At 45.8% G+C, this 21,219-nt stretch overlaps 1 protein-coding gene across 2 annotated transcripts in view; it reads right to left on the bottom strand.

The window, feature by feature from the left end:
- The window catches only part of MYO1E (myosin IE), a 541,337-nt gene that overhangs the window by 97,282 nt on the left and 422,836 nt on the right, over nt 1-21,219 (bottom strand). For both annotated transcript variants that reach the window (XM_085643738.1, XM_085643737.1), the window contains exon 19: nt 9,158-9,302. In XM_085643738.1, the coding sequence (XP_085499864.1) occupies nt 9,158-9,302 (145 nt within the window). The remainder of the gene's footprint in view (nt 1-9,157; nt 9,303-21,219) is intronic.

The raw sequence follows: 21,219 nt of genomic DNA, 5'->3' as shown, positions 1-21,219 counted from the left end.
CACAATAAAGTTTCATTAAAAGAGTTGCACATAAATCACTGACCCATCATACGCATGCATGCCAAAACAAGGAATGCCACGAGCAAGCCTAGCTGCTCCCCTGTACTTGTCGTCTTCTGTTTTTCCAGGGTATAATTACAGAACTTTTGGTTATGAGCCAAGTCAAGCTACTCGCTTTTATCATTTAAGTTCTTAACTTTGCTTCAACTATTAAGATTTGTATCCATTTACTGTTCCTCCTCCCCTCACATTGTCATCGCTGACCCTTTAAATGAAGTGTTTCAACTTCTTGTTTTGACTTTTTGATAAAATATGAAATGTACTACAGAAAACATTGACTCGTGAGTGACCTGTGGTCACACTGAGTCTCAGAGGTCCACTCCTGGCCTCAGGGCAGGCATGAGGCTCTAGCCACAGTCAGGGGGTCTCGAGACTCTAGCCACAGTCAGGGGGTCTCGAGACTCTAGCCACAGTCAGGGGGTCTCGAGACTCTAGCCACAGTCAGGGGGTCTCGAGACTCTAGCCACAGTCAGGGGGTCTCGAGACTCTAACCACAGTCAGGGGGGTCGCAGACGTTTTATAGCCGGGCTGTGGTTTCGGAGGTGTTTCCTGCACGGTTTATTCAACCCGCTCTAACTAGGACTATAAAAAGTTGTGCTGCTTTGGGTATTTCACACCACAGTGACTAACGATGAGTGTGAATGTGGGCTGTGATTGGTTCCTCAAATCACGGTGACGCACTTGAGTGAGAGAGGTCATGAGGGATTGGAGAGGTCTTGCCTCGCAGCTCCATACACTGGTTTAGGGTGGGAAACATCCATTACCACGCGGGCATTGCATCGCAATGCCTTTACATCGCGGGTAATATAACGCAAGTCGTTACAATGACTTGCGCTGGATGGCGCTCTAACCATAGGAATAGTATGATGTACTATTCCAACACCTTCCCTACTGTACGTAGACTGGTGTTGGAATAGTAAATCATACTATTTCTAAGTCCAGCGCCCTCCAGCGCAAGGCGTTGTAACGACTTGCATTGTAAAGACTGCGATGTAACGTTCCGCGATCATTTTGATCGCGTTGTAACGTCACATATTCGTTTAGGGTGCAGGTCCCGAAAGGAGTAAGGAGTCAGCATTGTGGGCCTTCTGAAGGAATCAGGCCCCAATGGAATCAAAGTGCAGCACTGTGGGCCCCCATTAAGAGTCTGAACACGAAGGAGTCCAATGGAAGAACTGTGGATCAGACTCAGGAAAGAGGTGCCTCGAAGCGGCGAAACCGCAACGCTGCGCATCTGCTTTGGAGATCGAGATCCCAAAGGGGTCAAATCGCAGCGCGGGGCATCATCGTCTCGAATAAGATCTCTAATTGAGGGAGATGCTCGTATTGCATCATTTTTGGTCAACTGCACAAACGAGACCCCAGAGGAACGAAACTGAATGTCTCTGGGCATATTTAGGAAATTAGCCTTCAATTTCAGCTGCAGCTGCCGTTTGACCCCCCCCCCCCCCCCCCCCCCACGCCAAAAGGGTAAAAAATAAATCACATTGTGGATCAACATCAGGATTCAGGTCCTCGAAGGATCACTATTTCCCTCATGAGCTTCAACTATACTTACATCTCAGCACTGCGCCCTGCAACAGCTTCGAGTACCAGCCCCAAAGGGATGAAACTACAGGACTGTGTTTAATCTCCTGAAGGCAGGCAGATATGAAACCCTGTAGGTGATATCCTTTTATATCTGTTTCCTCTTAGAAAAGAGCATTGATGCTTCACAAATGCATGCTCACTGAACATACTGCATTTCTAATATGAGGCTGTAAAGGGTTAACTGGCTGCCCTGAGCCCTGCACAGCTGATGTCAGGGAATTTGACCAACAGGGGTCACAATCCTGAAGCACTGAGCATCAGTTAAAAAATTGGCGCAAAAAAGAGTCAGACTGCGACACTGTGCAGCGGTATCAACAAATAACCACCCAAAAGCGTTGACCAATGAAACAATGTGTCAAACGCAAAGCTTTAGGCTTGAGTTTCCAAAGTTTCAGAGATGACGGACAGGAGTCACTGCATGAGAGAGGGAGAAGCAAAATGGCTCCTAGAAGATTCAGCTGCAACAACAAATTTAGCACCGTTCGATTGAAACCAAACGGTTCACAAATGGGGGGTAGCCATGCTCAATTAACGTGCATAAGACTGAGTCTACTACATCAGAGCCGTGACAGTATAATTCAATTCTGAAGAACAGACAAGGCTGCCACCCTGCAGGCCTAATGGTGTCTGAGGGACCCATAATGTAGTTGGGCTCTCCGATCACAAGCATGCTTGTTCACGAAGACTGGCATCATCCACGCTGCTGCTGCCGCCAGCGACAAGATGGCTCCCGAAGCTCACCATTGTCATCTAGAGACATCTGGTGAGGGTCACCTCCATCCTCCATCTTCCTGAGATAAGTGAGTTGAGTACATTCATTTGAGTAGTAGCAACGTGGGGGTCTCCTGGCCACCAACAGCCATTTCCCCTCTCAGCCGTGGTCTGTGCAGATCCATGGCGGAGAGTATTGTGGTCTAGGTGAGCAGGAGCTCTCTCACACCTGGTGTCATCCCAGCGCTGGTAGAGACTGCAGCTTCCGGAGCAGAGAAGGAGAAAGGGGACGAGGAAGGCGGGGGGGGGGGGGTGGGGGTGGCAGGGTCTCCAGTTACTGCATTTTTAAAGACTGGGACCTGGTGGCAGCGGTAGAATGATAGTTAGTGTTTTTTTTTAAGTATTGGGATGGGGTGCGGAAGGGTGTTATTGAGTTTGAGGGTGGAGGATGGCACGATGCATGGTATTTAGAGTAGGGGTAGGCACCATCAGGCAGTTGGCAGGATGCCAGGCTGTGGCAGAACCAAAGATATATTACTTTTAATGAAAAGCTGGTGGGAGAGAGGGTCTGAAGGGGGTGAGGTCATGTTGTGCTTGGCTCTACCATGACTGCTTTTTCCTTGTGCAGCTGATTCATGGGATTTGCTGAGCAGGGAACGAGGATTTGTAGCTGATAGGGGCCGACACAGCCTAAAATTGATTTGTCATATCCTTCGATAACATGGAGCTTTCAACCTCAGAGTTTCAAGTGACATTATAGACAGCTCAAGCATCATTTTACTTTCATATTTAATGTCACTTGAGTCCTCAGTACATGAAATAAATGTTATTGATGGTGTCCATTGGAAGCCCTTAGCAGTTAGACCAGATTTCATATTTAGTAAATCCCTTCTCCTATGCGAGAGCAGAGAAGGACCAGGACCCTCATTTAGGCGGATTTGGTGTAGGACAGCGCAGCACTGCCCTATGCCAAAGTAAAAGGGCAGGAATGCACCATATTTATGCAAAATGGTGCATTCCTGTAATTTCTCCCTGCACTGGCACTGTTTCGGCAGACCAGCTCTAACACAGGCACTCATCTAACACGGTGCAAGGGTGCCTGTGTTGTCATCTGGATTGTTTTTGTGCAGGAAGGGGGACCTTCCTGCACGGAACCAATCCTAAGATGCGTTTCCTCTTTTTATGTGTGCTTTAAAATGCAGCACACATAGACAGAGGAAAAAACGAGGAGAAATAAAGTTATTTCTCCCCATTATGCTTCACCTCGGGAGGCATAAGGTGTTGGTGCTTTCCTAGGTTTAAATGCTCTTGTAAATCTGGGGCAGTGTCAACGTCCATGGGTGTTGCGTGGGAAAACCAACTGCAACACCCATGGAATGTCTCCTGAGCGCAGTGTAAAGCAACGCAGCAATTTGCACTATCTTATCTTAATCCATATCTGTGAGTCCATTTAAAGTCACGCATAGTGGCTTTGCGTGGCCTCATAGATATGATTTTATGATTTGCGCCACCGGAGCGTCACAAAAAGTGACGCTCTGGCGGCACAGGGGCCATATGCCCCCCGTTTCTGTAGTCAGTGCTCTGCTGAATGCTGATTTCCCGTCTCACCTGGCATCGATCACTTCTCTTGGATCATAATGAGCAGGTATAATGAGGGCGGCCACGAATTGCCAACTCCGCTATCAGTCGTGTGCCTGTAGATCTGGACAGTAAAACTAATTGGAACTGGCTGATCAGAGTGAGCGTGCTATGCACGTTGTTGTGCATGGCTCCCCAATGACTCTACACTGCTGCACATCTGATCCACAGGATTGCATGAGCAGTAGAAAAATTATCTGGCCCTCTGCACATAAAATCATAATTTTAATATCATGTTGTTCCAAGTGATATCGACCTGGATTGCACTATTTTTCTGCTTTACGTCACTTGATGCCGCTGGTGAGAAAAAAACCTTGCTATTGACTTTTACCCATCCGCATGCGCTTGTAGTGGTTGAGATGTGTGACAATATAATGTAAGGACCAAGGGCATCATCTACTGTTCGGCCCCAGAGCCATGCTGTCCACGATGCCAGACAGCCTGCTGCACTTAATGGAGTCCACAAATGGGGCAGACCCCCCCAAAAGGCTCTCGTGTACATTGTGTGATCCTCTTCAAAGGCGGTTCGGGAAAGGAGGGAGTGAGCGGGAATGACACTGGAGGAGCTGCCTTCAATTGGCTCTTTGTTTTCTCACAATTCCATTTTAAGAAGTTTCGATGCATCGAACGTTTAAAATTTTGTGATACACACACAGATTCCAAAATCTATTGTGTCTGTCTATGTATGACTATGTTTGTGCGCAGGACGAGGTGGTGGGGTGGGCGTCACAGGACACAGATATATGGGTAGGCATCTTGCAGTGATGCACATATACACACTGAAAGGACAGTTGCAAGTTATAGGGTTAATATTAGGGTGTATTTATTCCTATTGCAGATTTAGTTAAAAGCATCATAACTTACATTTTTTCTGCCTACTATTAGAGAATCAGTTAACACCCTCTTCGGAGGGTGCTAATCAATCTCAATCCCACTCAAATATGGGTAATCGCCAAAGGCAAGAGCGCATAATGAGCAGAAAGGCAATGCACATGGGGACAATAGGGATGTTAGCAGGTGCTCCTAATCTCAACCAAAGCAGGCAGGCAGGCTGTAAGAGAGATGAGTGCGTCCTCCCCTTGCTTCTGCTATATGAGTGAATGTCGTCACTTTAAAGTATTGCACAAATCAACAAATCCAGACATAGCTCGTAGTATGTTTGTGTAGCTGTGAGCTTTATTCACAAAGAGCAGCGACACGTGTTTTGTTCCCTTGTGGCCCATTCACCTGGGGCTTTTTCAAGATTCGCAAGATACAATGGATTTGCGGTTTTTAAAGTTCCATACACAGAAATCCTTAATAGTCAATGATAGGCTTGATGAGTTCAATCTAGTACTGGGCTCAATCCCAAAATTGTCAATACTGGCTTTGGACATTGTACCAGGCAGACAGGCTGTCTCCGCCTGCTGTACGGCCCTGTCTGGCACTCCCACTGATCCTGGAGTACAAAGAACAGGAGTGATGTCTCATTGGAAGAGCCACTCTCGGCACTCACTTGAGAGTGGTTACTCTGCTGGAGTGGTTTACGATCACGGTCAGGATGCGACCTGTAGTACATTCAGACCCCGAGACATGGGTTTTACTATCCGTGAACACAAAGGACCTCAGATGAATGGAACAGTCCAAGGACAAGCAGTGGGAGTACAGATGTCACCCCAACTCCGGTCCATGCAGGTAACAGCGGTGGGGCAGTGTAAGGGGAGTTTTCGAGGGACGATGCAGAGGGAAAATTAATTATTTATTTAATTTTCCCTCTGCATCGTTCCTCGAAATCCCCCCTTTCATGGCCCCACAGCTGTTACCTGCACGGACCGCGGCTGGTCCAGTGCAGGCTGACAAGAGTAGTGAGGGATCCAACTGTTTTGATGATAACAATCTTAACAGAGCTTCAGATGCATGTTTGGGCTTCCGTTCCTTGAGAGTTCCTGTTTCAGGAGTCTATAGCTGAGGTGGCAGGTAGGGTACTAGCGTCAGAGACCAGAGGAAAACCAGAATATTCACGCAGAGCTGACTGAGCACCAATCCGGAAGCACGGAGTGCAGTAGGGGCGAATCGGGGAGAGGTTTAAAACCACCTACAAGCCAGGGCACGGATAAATCAGAGGCAATATAGCAGGAAGGGATGATTTGAGCACACCGCAATGGGTAGAAGTCATTGACTTCCTAATGCTTCTGTTTTTTGGCACTTCTGCCCACAACAGTGTAAATAAAGCACTGACCGTGGCAAACCGTAGCATGGTTGTGGACTTCTGCGAAATAAAAACAAGTCAGGAAGGGCCAATGAACACAACCTTTTCCTGTGATTTCAACACTGATATTTTTCCAACAGAACAAGCACATGTGTCATTGATGTGATGACCAATGCTCAGGCTTCAAAGGAATGGGGCTAGTGCACTTATAAAAGCTGGAAGTAACTCACCACTCCCGCTTGCTCACCTCTGGATTGAGAAATATCAGTGCTTTAATGACTGGCCTGCTCTCTTGACCACCATGAGTCCATCAGTTTATACATCCTGTTTGAAATCCTGCCATATGCTGAAACGCAGCCATGAATCTGCAGAGACCCCCTTGTCTTGCATCACTGAGAAGCGCCCCTGGATCCGGCTGGCACCGCCAGAACTCCTCCTACATCCGCGGCGCAGTGAGTTTGAAACAAGGCTTATGATGGGTTTGTTTCTTTCAGTTGAGTTCGACCCGCAGAGCTGTTCATTAGGAGTTCGCATCGTTACAGCTCGTATATTTTAGCGCAGCAGCATACACGTTTTTGGGTTATTTTAGAAATTCTTGTTTTATTTTGCATGTATTTCATAGTTCAACTGGGCACAGGGAGTGACCTTTATTGCACATTTCGGTAAAGACTGCATGTTTTGTAGGTTTGTTTTGGTTTCTGTCTTGTAAGATTTTTCACAATATTAATAGACTTTCCTTCAATTTCAGTTACCCCTGAAGAAGGGCTTAAAGCCCGAAATCCGTTGGGCCAATATCTTCGTGATTAACCAGGGTGCATTGTTAATTACTTTGAGCTCTAAGATAAAGCCCGGACCGTCCTGTCTGCAGCACTTGAAGCTTGGAATTAATTTGCCTCCGTTGTGAATTGAAAAATACTGAAGAACATGGAATAAACATGGTTTATAGGGAATGAAGTTGGAGTTTGATTTTTACCTGAGCAACTCGCTTCAGTATGGTTGTGCCGCTTGCGACTGGAGCCAAACACCGCCCCAGCTGGTTTTGGAACCGCCAATACTCCGCCATGCCGCGCCCTCTACTGAGTCAGGCACTCCTCATTTCCTATATACACAGGGTAATCTATCTGGCTGTAACTAGGGGCCCAATGTACAAAAGGACAGGCTGCAAATAATAGTCACAAAGGTCCGCTGAGTATTTGTGAACTGTCTCTACTTTTGCATTGTGTTTTAAGTACTAAATGTAAACGTGCATCTCAAAATCTTCAGTCGCAGAACTACCTCCCTAATTAATATTAATTAGGTACGTCACTATTTTCAAGCCCCAGTGATTGGCTACAATCAGAGATATAGTGACCTGCAAGTAGGGCCGGACTGGGAACCGAACGCAGCCCAGGCAATGTATTCGGACCGGCCCCTATCCCTTTGCGGAGGGGGGGTAAGCGTGAAACACTGCAGCCCTAACACAACCGCCCCCCAGCACTGCTGTATTTGTTATCAGGGGCCGATATTGCAGCAGAGCTGCACAACCGGCCCCCAGTAACGAAATCAGTCCCCACTGCTCCAAAACCGGCCCCCATCCCTCTAAAACCGGACCCCACCCTTCCAGCCTCCCGGGCAAACACCCGATGGCCGCTACGGCCAGTCCAGCCCTCCCGGCACAGAACAGAAAACCACAATCTCTACGCTTGCATTCCCAAACAGGAAAATGGTTTCTTTTTCTTTAACGTGACCAGTGTTTGTTAAAGGAATCAGTACAGCTAAAAAGTAGTTTCCTGTTTGGGAACACATTGGGAAAGATCAGGCAATGGACACTCGAAAATATTCCCGGAGCAGAAGTTGTCCAATGAAGACAGCTTCCCCTTTGCGAATGGGTTACCACCTCCTTTGAGGAGCCAGAAACCTTTTATTGGTTTGCGCTCATCACAATTGCGGTCACAATTGACTGATCGAGCTCACTGTGATTCGCAATTACGAGGGTAATTGCTGTTTATGCTCATTAATTGCAAATCAGAAGGAGTTTGTAAACCCAATTCGCAATTTGAAAAGGGTGTACCAAATCACAAAATGGGTTTAGTAGGTAACAAAAAACATTTTGCGGTCACAAACCATGTGATTTTGCCACCTGCACAATTCGCAAATGCAAAATGGCTTTGTACTTCACACCTACATATGAAGTGATGGAAGGAAAGGACCGCTGAGCCTCCTTCGTCTGTCCATGAATCTCCTCCTCTTGGTCTCTGGTATTATCCTGGTGTTCCTCTAATCCGTTCTCCACTTCATGAGCCAGAGCCCTCAGTTTATTTAACTCCAGCCACTCTTACACAATCTGCTGTCGTACAGTAACATTAAAGCATTACCTGAAGCCTCTCTGTGCCGAGGGACTGTCACCGTGCACTCGCTAGTGGTTCTAAAGCTGCGGACACTCATGTCCTGGTGAACCTTTGCTGAGTCCCAGCTATGTGCCCCATATGTAGGTGGTGCCTGAAACTGTGTCTCCTGACTGGTCTTGGAAGTCCTTCCCTGGAACTATGCAAGACCTGTGTTTTTACTGACTTACTCAAAGAAGGGGTGTTGAACTTAAACCTTTTACTCAGTTATCCTTCAAGGTCTCAAGATATCCAGGCTTCAACACACCGACCAAATCTATTAGAGTTACATTAGACATAATGCATCCAATCCTCGGGAGGATGTGCGATTTGCTAAAATTTCAGACGTGAGTCACAACTAAGTCGTGTGTAAGTCACATTCGGAGAAACAGCAGGCTCTAGTCAAAAATCATCTGTTTTATCCCTTTGGTTGTGAACCCAAAATTCAATTATTTCACCCACACAGTTATCAGTAGCATTAAAGTATGACCTTGGGTGAGTTGCAGCATTTTTTGTCCAGTACTGCCAAGTCTACCCCAGCAGGTGTCTGTTGCCATTAGTTACAGGACTAGATCCAAGAACGCCAAAGTCCCTCGCTCATACTCACCGACTCAGGGGCTTTGATGAAGAGCTTGGTCTTTCCCAGCTGGAACTGATCCTGGTCCATATTAACGGATCTCAGGAGGTGCAGGACGCCCTGCTTCTCATCCCCCCTCCACGAAGGCCACGTTTCAGGCGTCAGAATGGCGTACCTGTTTCAGAAAACAGCGAACAGTTAGACAACATCAACACTGCATATAGTACTAAAGTATGTCGTACAATTAATAAATATTGGGATTTTATCTCTTTGAAAAACGCTCTATGCCTCAACCATATGTGCAGATACATTTGGTGCTGTAAAACCCTAGTGTACCCTCTTCAAGTATGGTGCCCAGGATTACACACAATATGGACGACATGCGCGCTAGCCTACACAAGGATGGCTTCCATACATATCAAGCACGAGTTACACACAAACTGGATGACATGCGCGCTTGCCTACACAAGGATGGCTTCCATACATATCAAGCATGAGTTACACACAAACTGGATGACATGCGCGCTTGCCTACACAAGGATGGCTTCCATACTTATCAAGCACGAGTTACACACAAACTGGATGACATGCGTGCTTGCCTACAAACGGACGGCTTTCATGTCAATCAAGCATGTAGTACTGGCAGGGAAAGGGCTGCAGCTCTCATCTTAAGCATTGGCACACAAGCATGCATTGGCTTAAAAACAAGGATAAATATTATTATGTGAATAAACTCAGGGCAGACACATGGGAAGGCCTTCACCTCCAGCAATCGCTCCTTTATTGTGGTTTCATCATGCTGAAATCCAGGTCTCTAGGTATACTCCTTTCACTATCATAAGGTCACATCCCACAACGAGTAGTAGAAGCATTTAGGAGACAAAAAAACTCAGACAGACCATTGCTGATCCATTACATGAGGCCTTTTTTCCTCATGCCTGACTTACTAAAGATATTGCTGAGACTCTACTGCAGCATGATAGCAAGTGCAAGAATCTACCAGGCATGTCACTTACAAGGTGGTGCAATGTTTGGTTTTTATTGCAAGGATATGCCACAAAAATATAAAGAAGAACTAGAGGAAATATGCTGCAATCCAAACATTGCAGCCACATGCTAGCATTAATTAAAATAAATAACCAAGGCATATAAGAGAAGAATATGCAAGCTTCCCATGAGACAGGTGTACTTAGAACATGTGTTAATGCACATCACAGGATACTATGGCGCTTATTGCCATATAACAAAGGAACTGATAGCTTTGAATTATTGTAAGTTGGAGATATTGATTACACACATATAATGACTATGACAATCAACAAGATAAAGAATGTCAAAAAAAACGCCAAAGTAAAGTATTGGCTCATCTCCCCCGGTACAAACATGCACTTCTTTTTAGGTGGATGTGCACATGTGATTAGAAAGAAAGCCAGCTGCTGAAGAGGGCTGACCCCATAATCCCATGCTGTATGCTGTGGTGGGTGGAAGCACAATGTGGCAGCTACAGAGAATAATGGATGAAGAGGAACTTTGCAGGAAATGGGGAGCTTCTGGAAATGAGAGGGGCCTGAGGGGCCAATGTGAATAAAGCAGTGTTAGTTGGATAGTTGGGAGTAGAACCAGTTTTCACATTCCCAGTGAATCCTTTTTGAGTCTTCAGTGTGTGTGTGATGGTGGGATGGTTGACATTGCCATGATAGGTCCAGCACTATCACAAGGTCAAGGTCAATGTCTGTGTATGTATGTATACAGGTAAGCATTTATTCAAATTCATGAAATATTTTAATAACATGAGGATGCTAGCATCTAAAGCTGTCTTTGGGCCAGGTTTAAAAAGGTGCAAAAGAGTTAAGCTACAATAAAAGACAATACTTTGGTATCTAAAAATAAAACCTCAAATCTATAGTTTCATCCACACAACTGGAATACCAAGAGAGCAAAATGTGCAAAGCAAGTCTGAGCTAGACAGTCCTGTAAGACACACTACCAGCTTTACAGAAAAGAGATCCACTGGCTAAAAACCCTATAAAAATGAACAAATCACCCGGCAGAACAACACTCTACATAATTATTCACCATCTGCCAGGAGATTTCCCAGCTGGATAGCGAGCTCGTATCCTCGATTGTGTCGACACAAACCTCACGTGACTCAGTAATAACCTTTTTCCCTCCATGTAAATTCTGACTATTTTCACCAACATAATGGCAGACACTTATGTGTCCTCGGGGGCCTATGCCATTTCCTCCCATTCAGCTCGAGCTAAACGTTCCAAGTTTTCCATAGTCCAGGAAGGAACGTTGCAAAAACAGTCTCTAAAATGAGTTCATCAGGATGTAAGTGTGTAAGAGTCTGATGTTTATACTTATACAACCTAGTAAAAGGCAGCGATGCACTCTTTAGGGTTGAATACAGATCCAATCAGAGTTTGCGCTGAGTTTCGAGGGGGCGTACTATTCACTGAACTACAATACCACGGCATGGTGCTATTTAAAGAGGTGTGTCTTCAGCGCTTTCCTAGGTTGAGGAAGACGAGGGGGTGGTCCAGGTGGGTGTCAGGATGTTGTTTTTTCTATCTACTTCCGCATCAGTCTGATAGTTTGCTGGCTGCTGGTCCTGAGAGTCGATGGAGATGGCGAGCTTGTCAGCCTCATAGGCAGGGGTGTCAGTTGCAATGGCTTTGTAGATGATGCGGATAGGCTTGAAGGTGGTGTTGGTTGTCAGAGAGAACCAGTAAAGATCCATTACCCCATGGGCGATGTGCTCATATTACTTCAGGCTATTGACGAGGCGTGCTGTAGTGCACCGCCTACCTCTGGCGAAGGCCAGTGTGGAGTCTGGAAGGCTGTGCAGCAGGGCGTTGTCACCATACAGATGTGAGAGTAGGAGAGCGTGAACAGCTGCTTCATTTTCTTGGAAGCGAGTGCTGGTACCATATGGTCTTGGCCTACTTGGCAATATGATGTGTGAGTGGGATTGAGGTGTCAATGGAGAATCCATTTGACTCGGCACTGGCTGAAAGTTGGTCTATGAGTCTAATCTTCCTAGGTTCATGCAATCTGGCCAAGGTTGGACATGTTGTTGCTGTTGGATAATAAGATACCTTTGATTATGATGTGGGTAAGTTAGAGGTAGATGCTGTACATCCAGGCCTGGATGAGACAGTGTTAAGGGATTGAATGTCTAAAGTGGAGGAGATTTTCAAGTAGATATTTATGATAGTAGCAAATTGATGGATTTTCACACGTGTTGGTGAGCAGAGATCAAATGGGTTCCTTGCAGAGGTTGATCCTAGATCTTTGGGGGACTTCGCAGGAAATGGGGAGCTTCTGGAAATGAGAGGGGCCTGAGGGGCCAATGTGAATAAAGCAGTGTTAGTTGGATAGTTGGGAGAAGAACCAGTTTTCACATTCCCAGTGAATCCTTTTTGAGACTTCAGTGTGTGTGTGATGGTGGGATGGTTGACATTGCCATGATAGGTCCAGCACTATCACAAGGTAGGGGTCATCTTTATCTGTGATCAATGGCGTACCAACCACAATTTGTAAGACAGCTGTTTATGTGCTCTAGGGTCATATGAACTAGGCATGCTGTATGTCCAGCAAGCCTAGGAAAATGAAGATCAGTGCACTTTCTGCGGACATAGTATTTATTGCCAATGCCCCATGACAGAGAGGGCACACTTCACCAAACTTAAAAATGCAATTGTTCTCTCACTAGTAAACAAACCAATGCTCTAACCCACTCATCTGCTCTGCTTTGTCCAGATCTACATGACCCTTTCTGGCTGATAGAACGGACTGGACAGCTAGAGAAGTACATGGGTTGTAGAAAGTGCTCTGATGCCCAGTCACAATGTTGATTCCTCATACATACATACATACATACATAAAGGGAGAAGCCAACAAGAGGTTAATTTGGGCCACTACATTTAGAGGTCTATCCCTTGGCAATGTGTGTTTTTTTTTAAATCAGCTTTAACACTGATCCTTTTAAAATCTATATATGTACCCCCTTGCTCCCTGGGCCAACAATCATTGCCAATGATTTGAGATGTATGCGAATGACCCCCAGCCTCAGGTCACTCTGAATCGTGGCTTTGAGGAAGAAGTCACAGTGTCAGACTGTATCTATGGCAGATACGACCTGATGAAAATGAGTGGGCGGTTCCAGAGCAGTGAAAATACTGGGGTATGACTGCTGGAAGACAAGAATGGTACCTCATCATTAATAAGGCCTACAAAGCCTCAGCTCCCTAGAGCCCCAACAGCAAAAGGTCCACTTTGGGGGTAATATCCAAAAATGATTTCAACCACAAGTTTGGGCAGTGGTAAATAAAGGCCACTTGCATCTTTAGGCTTCATCTACAGTCAGCCCATTTCTCACCACAGGACACCAAAATCTGCTGATTCAGGCAGGGATCATGTCAAGACTACATTATTCCAGGCTATATATTTTTTTTGTAGTCTGAGAAAAACATGTCAATCCCCTTCATTCAAATATGACGTTTTAGTTAAACGTTCACAATTAACCTATTGTTTATGGGCCCCTGAGAATTTATGATGCCTACTCAGTAGGTCCTTGATTGCTAAGAATAGGGAATGATATTAACAAATTTACAAGGTACATGTAAAAATGGAAGCAAAATGTGAAACGTTATGTAAATGTGAAGGAATTTGAAATTGGAGGCTATAAATAGAGTTGGCATCTTCAGATTGATTTTCTGGAGTAGTGCAAGTAAAGCAAACAGAATATAGTATCAAAGATGAGTGGTCTTAAAAGAATTTACAAAAGCTCCACACTCCCCAATAAAATAAAAATGTCAATTTATGATATATTTGAGAATTAAATATAATATTATATAATTTGTATATTTGCTTGTTGAGTGCTTGTTTAATTTACACATCTTGATTTGAGGTTCAGATTCATTAAATTACTTAGGTGAGGATCCCCAGATTCCAGTAGTGGTTAAGTGGGGGTTCGCCGAAGTTATTAGGTTTAAAATGCAGTTTTATCGTACGACTGAAAGTATGAACTCATTTTAGGTGTTCAATTTCTTTTCCATATTATGTATACTTTATTAATCTTTTATTCTTCGTCCTTTTTTTCTAATTTTCGATTTTATAGTTTGTCTTAATCCATAGAATCAGTAAGTTCATTTTCACATAAGTGGGTTTGTTGATTTATCTCCGCAAACACTTATTTCTGAGGCGATAGGCAATGCGAGTCATAGTATAATACTCCACCTCTTGTCCACATCCTTGATATGAACCCAACACATAGATACCGCTTTGGGATGGAACTTCTCAAATGCAGCACAGGGGAAGGTCGGCTAGACCATAACTTCTGCAGTCCACTGTGACACCTTTGCAGCACCCTTCCACACCACACCCGTGCAACCCCTACAATGAACAATGCACTGATAAACCACACACACAAAGATCGTAAGAAAATGCAAAATGCAACTATATCGCTTAATCCTCTCAATTTACCAACGAGTCCACAGCAAAATGATCCGACCACCATAAGGACCTCACGCACAACATCAAAACTCTTCCCGCACGGGCCATCCACATGTTATCAACCACGTATAATGAACGGATTCACCTCCTTCCAGATGAGGGTTTGGGGTCTTATAAATTGTATTAAGCAAAATCCAATACTCTACTGTGAGTTGTGCACTGGTGAGGAGTTGTGCATTGGTGATGCTGCGACCTTTTATTTTCTACTACATAAAAGGACATACAATCCGAAAAGGGTATACTGTAGCTCAAAATGAAATGATATATATCACATCGTTTTTGACTCCTTGCCACTAAAGACTTGAATCTCTGTAAAAAATGGAAACCTGTAATCCTTGCTTAAAAGTCCATGTCTTATTTCCTTATTACAGTCAAGTTGTGACGTCTCTAGTCACCTGTATTAAGAAAATGATATAGCTGCTTAACTGTAGGAAGTTATTAAAGCTGAGCGGCTATGTCATAATGTGAGCTGTCAGAGCCAGCAGCTAAAATGAAAGACAGGTCACAGAGCATAATTACAGCTGCAGTTTTACAAATGAGAATTGGATTTTCAATCTCCTAATCTGTTTTTCTAAAATGAACCATGATCAGCAGGAAGAAGATATTTCTGGCAGCATGTTTATTTTTTGCACACTATGGACCTTTAAAGGGGGGGGTGGAGAGAATTTCTGTACACGTTTATACATATTCTGAGCTATACAACAGTTTTAATCTGACAAACTCATTCTTATAGTTTTTTGCAACCAATCACCTTTTGGTTTGTTTCATTTTGCATTTTGGATTCTGCTTTTACTCATCATGTCTTCAAACATACTGTGTTCCATGAAAGAGCAAGACACCAAGGATTTACTCAGTTTGTGGGAAGGGTGAAGGAGTGACCGTGCTTTATGAGGAATAAACACCCTTCACAGCACGCAGTGCCTAATTTGTGAAAGAAAGAGTGGTGGCGACCGGTGTATATGAATGTCAGCATGCTGAATAACAAGGTTGGCAGACTTTAATTCACTACCAAACACTCACTGCCCCTTTTTCTTGCAGGTTCCTGCTTTCTCCCTTTGTGGTGGTTTTGGCGTGTTTCTCTTCCTTTAGGTTTCTGATTTGGGTATTTTACCTCTTTTGCACTCGGTAAATATAAGGTACAGTAAGAATACCTAAGTACTGTGGCCCCCACCGGCTCAAATTAAGCACTAGCAGTACGTTAAAAGGATATTGAACATCCCCTCCAAGTTTCATGGGGCCTGTGGTCTTATTCCTCTGCATGATCAAGGAACCCCCTTCAGTGACCAGAAATATCCTTATAACGTAAGGAAGGAGGTACTTTATACCATTTCCTTAAAATGTAAGGCAGGGGGCATTTATCCCTATCATATGTATAATAAAGTTGGCGATATTAGCTTATCAGAGAACTCCTCTGCTTCTAGACATCCAGTTCTTTTATCGTACTGGCTGTAAGCGGAAGGGCAGGAAGTCCTCGCCGAGGCAATGGTAGCATGGCCGCCTTTCAAAAGCTTCCCTTTAGGTTCCTGGTTCAGGAAAGTGAACTCTCTGTGAGAGGGAGGAGAGGGCTCAGCCCACCGACTGCTTGACCTTCTCAACACACAGGCCCTTCACAGAGACCGGGGACTTGTTCATGGAAGTATACATGTAAGCATAAAAAGGCCCATTCAACGCACCATTCTGCAAAGTCACAGAGATGCCAGGAAGTTCCCAAGGAAAACAGCTCTGGGGGGCACGCCTTTCCTGCCCTGCCACCCCTCGGCCTGGAACAGCTTTACCTGCAAAGACTGGCGGTGTTAAACCCGAATCCGACCCCAGATTGGTATCTTGCGGGCGTATGACGGCGACACAGTGATCTTGGATGCAGACACCATCACTGTGTGTGTGTATGCGTCCCCTTGTTTTACATCCAATCCAAACCAGGAAACAGAAATGCATGACCTCGCGGCGTGTCCATGCCCAAAACTCAGCAGTTAAGGTTGCAAAAGAGGAATATACCTTCGAAGAGGCCAGAATGTACCTGCTTGCACCACGCAGTATTTAGACATCGAAAACAAACTCACAATGAACATATAATGGTGGCTTGCATGAGCAGCAACACCCTACAGTCACGTGTACAGTCGCCTGGAGTCGCTGCAGCGTCTCAACATGCGATAAGCAGTAGCTGCAGCGACACAACATGTGATAAGCAGCAGCTGCAGTGACAACACGCTTTATGGACCATTATTCATGACTTCAACACGTCTCTGACATAGGTCATATCCTGGGGCACACATTAAGAAACACATCGTAGGCCAGAAGATGCTGCTGAGTGGTCATTGCAAAGTAAAATCGAAGCAAAACTGAAATTAAATCTCTGCCGTGGGATAACATTTAACAGTACACGTGAGTGCAGGCATGTTACATTAGGCCGACCCACAACCTCTACTACTGACTTGGAACAAATCAATGCTCGTTAGGATTGTTTACTTGTCCTTGCATATGCGGCTAATGTGCTTTTCCAGTACACCCGAGGGCCATGATGCACAACATTAGTCACCATCCAACCTTTGTATCAAGCCGCCCGACCCCCTCAAACATGCATGACAGACAACATCGATCACCTATCAAACATATGTCTCAATTCTTTCGATCAGATGTCAACCATGTGTCACACAGAGAATGGACATCTCCCAGGATGTGTCTCAATCCACCCAACCCTGCTGCCAACCACGCACACAATGGACACTAGCCATCAGGTGCCTCTATCCACCCAGCCCTCTTATGACACTAGGCACAAACATATGCCTCGATCCACCGAACCCCATGCCATGCATGTTTCATGTAAAGCACTGGACACCATGCAACATGTGTCTCAATCGGGGCACGAGTCGGGGCACCACACGGGTGGACGGCGTCCCCCCACTTATTCTACCGGGAGCTGGATAACTGGAGCAAATGGAGTCACACATTCACTCTTTGGCCTCTCTGGGGCGAGATCGGAGCTCATTCAGAATGCTGCTCACGCACTGGCTTCTCTGATGCAATCGCATCTAAGTGGTGAGCGAGGGGAGGCAATGAGTCTGATGGTGCAAGCCACCTTTCGTGACGTCACTTCCTGTCGTGACGTCAGCGTCCCCCCACTTCTTTTTTTAGGACTTTTGCCCTGGTCTCAATCCATATAACCATTTCCAACTACACATCAAGGACAACACCAAACATCATCCAATGTATGCTTCAATCCATCCAACGTTGTGCCAATCATGCATCGCTTACAACCTTAGATATGAACAAACAGATGTCTTAATTCATCTAATCCCTCTGCCAAACACGCGTCACAAACAGCAGACACAATGCAGCATTTGTCTCTATCCACAGACCTCGCTGCCAACCATGCATTTCACACAACACTGAACACCATTCAAGCTGTGTCTCAATCCACCCAAACTGCTGTCAGCCATGCACCCCTCCACAACACTGGACACCATCCACCACTTGTTTCAATCACCCAACCTCCTTCCAACTAGGCATCACATACAATACCAGCCTTCTACCAATGTATGTTCAGGCCCCTGCTAACCATGCATCACACACAACACTGGCCATCATCCACCATATGCCCCAATCCACCAAACACCCTACCAATTATGCATCCGCTCCACTGATAATCAAAGCACATGACAGTAAAGAGGCACTACTTATGCACTATATGTTTGACAGTAACATGACATGCCGATCTACAAGTGGATCACACTGACGGGCCCCAAACACAGCAAACAGATTCCCAATCCCTAAAGCACCCAACCTCTCAATACACCACAAACAACAGATGGGGCTAATAAGGAAGTACCTGCTTTGCAGCATGTCACACATAAGACTACTTTGCATGTTTAAGACTCCGCTCTAAAGCAGCTGTGGACCACAATGTGTGGGACAGTAAGTAGTTCGCTTAGCATGCGTGGGTGAATGAGTGAATGAACAGATGAGGCGAGTAAACTGAAGATATAAATATATCAAGGGTGCCACAGCAGTAACCTAATAAAAGTGCAAGCTTTGCTGCACTAGCCGACTCAAAAACATTTAACATCAACTACAGTGGAGCTTCAATGATCCCCTCTAAGGACACATGAGGCCCCGGATTGACAAATGATGCTTCATTTTAGTAGATATATCCTGGGAGTACCCTTGACAAAATTGCAGCTGGATAAGAGTAACATTTGGGGGCTTCACATGGTAAGGCTCTGTTCTGACAATTATTGAGCTCCCCAGGAACTCTGTACTTAAAGAGCTATACAGTGCGCGGAGGGGACCTTGCCACTGGTTCGGCTCAGAAGAAGCTTTCAAAGATCACATCTGGAGACATATTTTTCCGATGTAAATTTAAGATGTTAATAGAGATTCTAAAGCCGCTAGATTTGCTTCCAGATCTCGCATTCACACTTACGGCTTGTAAGTATCCCGCAAGGACGAAAATGTGAGATCAGGAGAGATCAAGTGATTACGCAGGTACATAGTGCAATATTTACATTTCTTCCATCAACCCTTCAATGCGGATTAGCTGCATAAACTCAAGCATATGGATGATAGACACGGATTAGAGCCTGTCTGCTTCAACTCTTGTCACTGCAGGAAACCGTGTGAACGTGGTGAGGAATTAGACAAGAAAGTCATCTACGTGCAGCCACAGTACAACATTTATATTACTGTATGGATTACTGAAGAAAATTCTATACATACATAAGATGATGGGAAAACATCAGTGAGACTGATAGCTAAATGAGTTTGTGTTTTTGTATACAGGACAGCGGGATGGTTCAGTACTTTCTTTTGCTTCTGTTTTTCATTCTATTTACATAAATCTTTCTTTTGTCTTTTAAAAGACCTACTCAGTTATGCTGGTTTAAAGGAAATAAACATAAAACTGAACAACAGGAAGCGAGTGAGAAGGCAGGCGAGTGAGTGAAGAAGTGCCTGGGTAAATGAGTGAATGACCTTATTTAATATTACAAAGTAGAGGAGTCTGAGCCAAATCTCTTCGGCTCATACATTGGTCTGAAGTATAAAAAGGGACAAAGTGTGGAAAGGCCATGTTTAGGGAACAAAGAAAGAAAAGGCAGTCTGTAGTTCTCCCTGAGAAACTCGCTTCTTCCTCAATGGGTACTAATCCCCTGCCATGGATACGTTATGTTATGTTACCTGCATTACCTGCATTGACATAGCACACCTGCACCAAGTGCAGGGCACAGTAGAACCTTTGGAGCCTGGCACCCTTTCTGTAAAGCTTGGGATTTTATTGACCGCTGGTGTACGGTGCGGTTGGTTGGCAGGACTTGGATTGTTCAATAGTTAGTTTTTAAATGATTCTTATTGGTTAATGTAACTACAGAATGTGGCCATTCACTTTCAGGGACCTTTGTAGCCTACTATGTCAATGGATGTGTGTGCCGTAGGACTCTGAGGTGTGTTGCACTGACCAGCCTGTAGAGTCTGTTCTCTAGCCTGGCATGGATTGCTAATTATAAACGTTTGAAGAGGTTACTGCAGAAAAACCTTTCCCCTATTATTCATTAAGCACCTGTAAAAAGAAAAGTTTGCTAACGACAAAGTTTATCCTATGGGGGCCGTGGCCATGATGGTAGGACGCGTCTTGCTGTCTCTCCCACCCGCCGCCGCAATTTAGCACTGTCCCTGGGTGCACTGCGGCCCCGGCCCCGCCATAATTCTCAGCCTTCACCACCGCTCCGGCCCAGGTTCACGTAGAGACTGTCTCCAGTGGCCAGAGGGGCTGGGATCGTTAGTGGAGGGCGGAGGACCGCGGAGAAGCAAAGCGGATCCATCGGCAGCCGCCGAGACGTGGGGGAGGACGGCAGAGACCCCCTAGCTGCCGCGGTGGCGAAGCGGAGGGGCAGAGATCCCCGAGCTCATGTAGAGGCAGCGCGAAGGCACACAGAGATATCGGGCCCAGGAAATTTAGACGGTGAGGTAGGCCGCAGGGCACACTGCGGAGCAGAGATCGCGGATGGCCCCTGACGGAGCCCTGCGAGGAGAGCTGAGGCGCGCAGGAGGTCCCGCTCCGCAGCCGGCGATCTCGGGGCTCTGGTGAAGCAGAGGGGGCCCCCGAAAGGACAGCAGCCCCAGGAGGGATGATATACAGCAGGCATTTGCGGAGGGTCCTGAGCAGCAGGAGCGATAGGCACGGTCTGTCAGAGGGGAGGCCCACAAGGGAGCGCTCCAGCGCCAGAGGAGCAGTGAGTCTGGTGGTGGGCCCTGGGAGCGCGCAGGGCATCGCTCTGGAGCCGAGTATTGTACCACCAGAAACAGAGGCTTGACGGGACCCCAGTCAGTACGTGAGTACAGTACAAGACATCGTTAGGCCTGAATGGGGGCAGCTGGATGGGTCATGAAGCTCTAGGGTCATGCAACGTGAGGCGCTCTAGTAAGAGAGCGAAAGCGCCCTACCCCAGACCTGTTGAAGGGAAAGAGAGTCAGTAGCAGCCTTAGAGGCAGAAGACATTAGTCTGTGAGCTAACATTGGAAGTCGTAGAAGCCCCCGGGGTGGACACCTGAGTGGCAATAAGGAGGGCTGGCTAGGCCCC

This window comes from Triturus cristatus, chromosome 3_1, assembly GCF_964204655.1.
Source record: "Triturus cristatus chromosome 3_1, aTriCri1.1, whole genome shotgun sequence".
In the NCBI taxonomy this organism is placed as follows: domain Eukaryota; kingdom Metazoa; phylum Chordata; class Amphibia; order Caudata; family Salamandridae; genus Triturus; species Triturus cristatus.
This window is presented reverse-complemented; position numbering and strand designations above follow the sequence as displayed.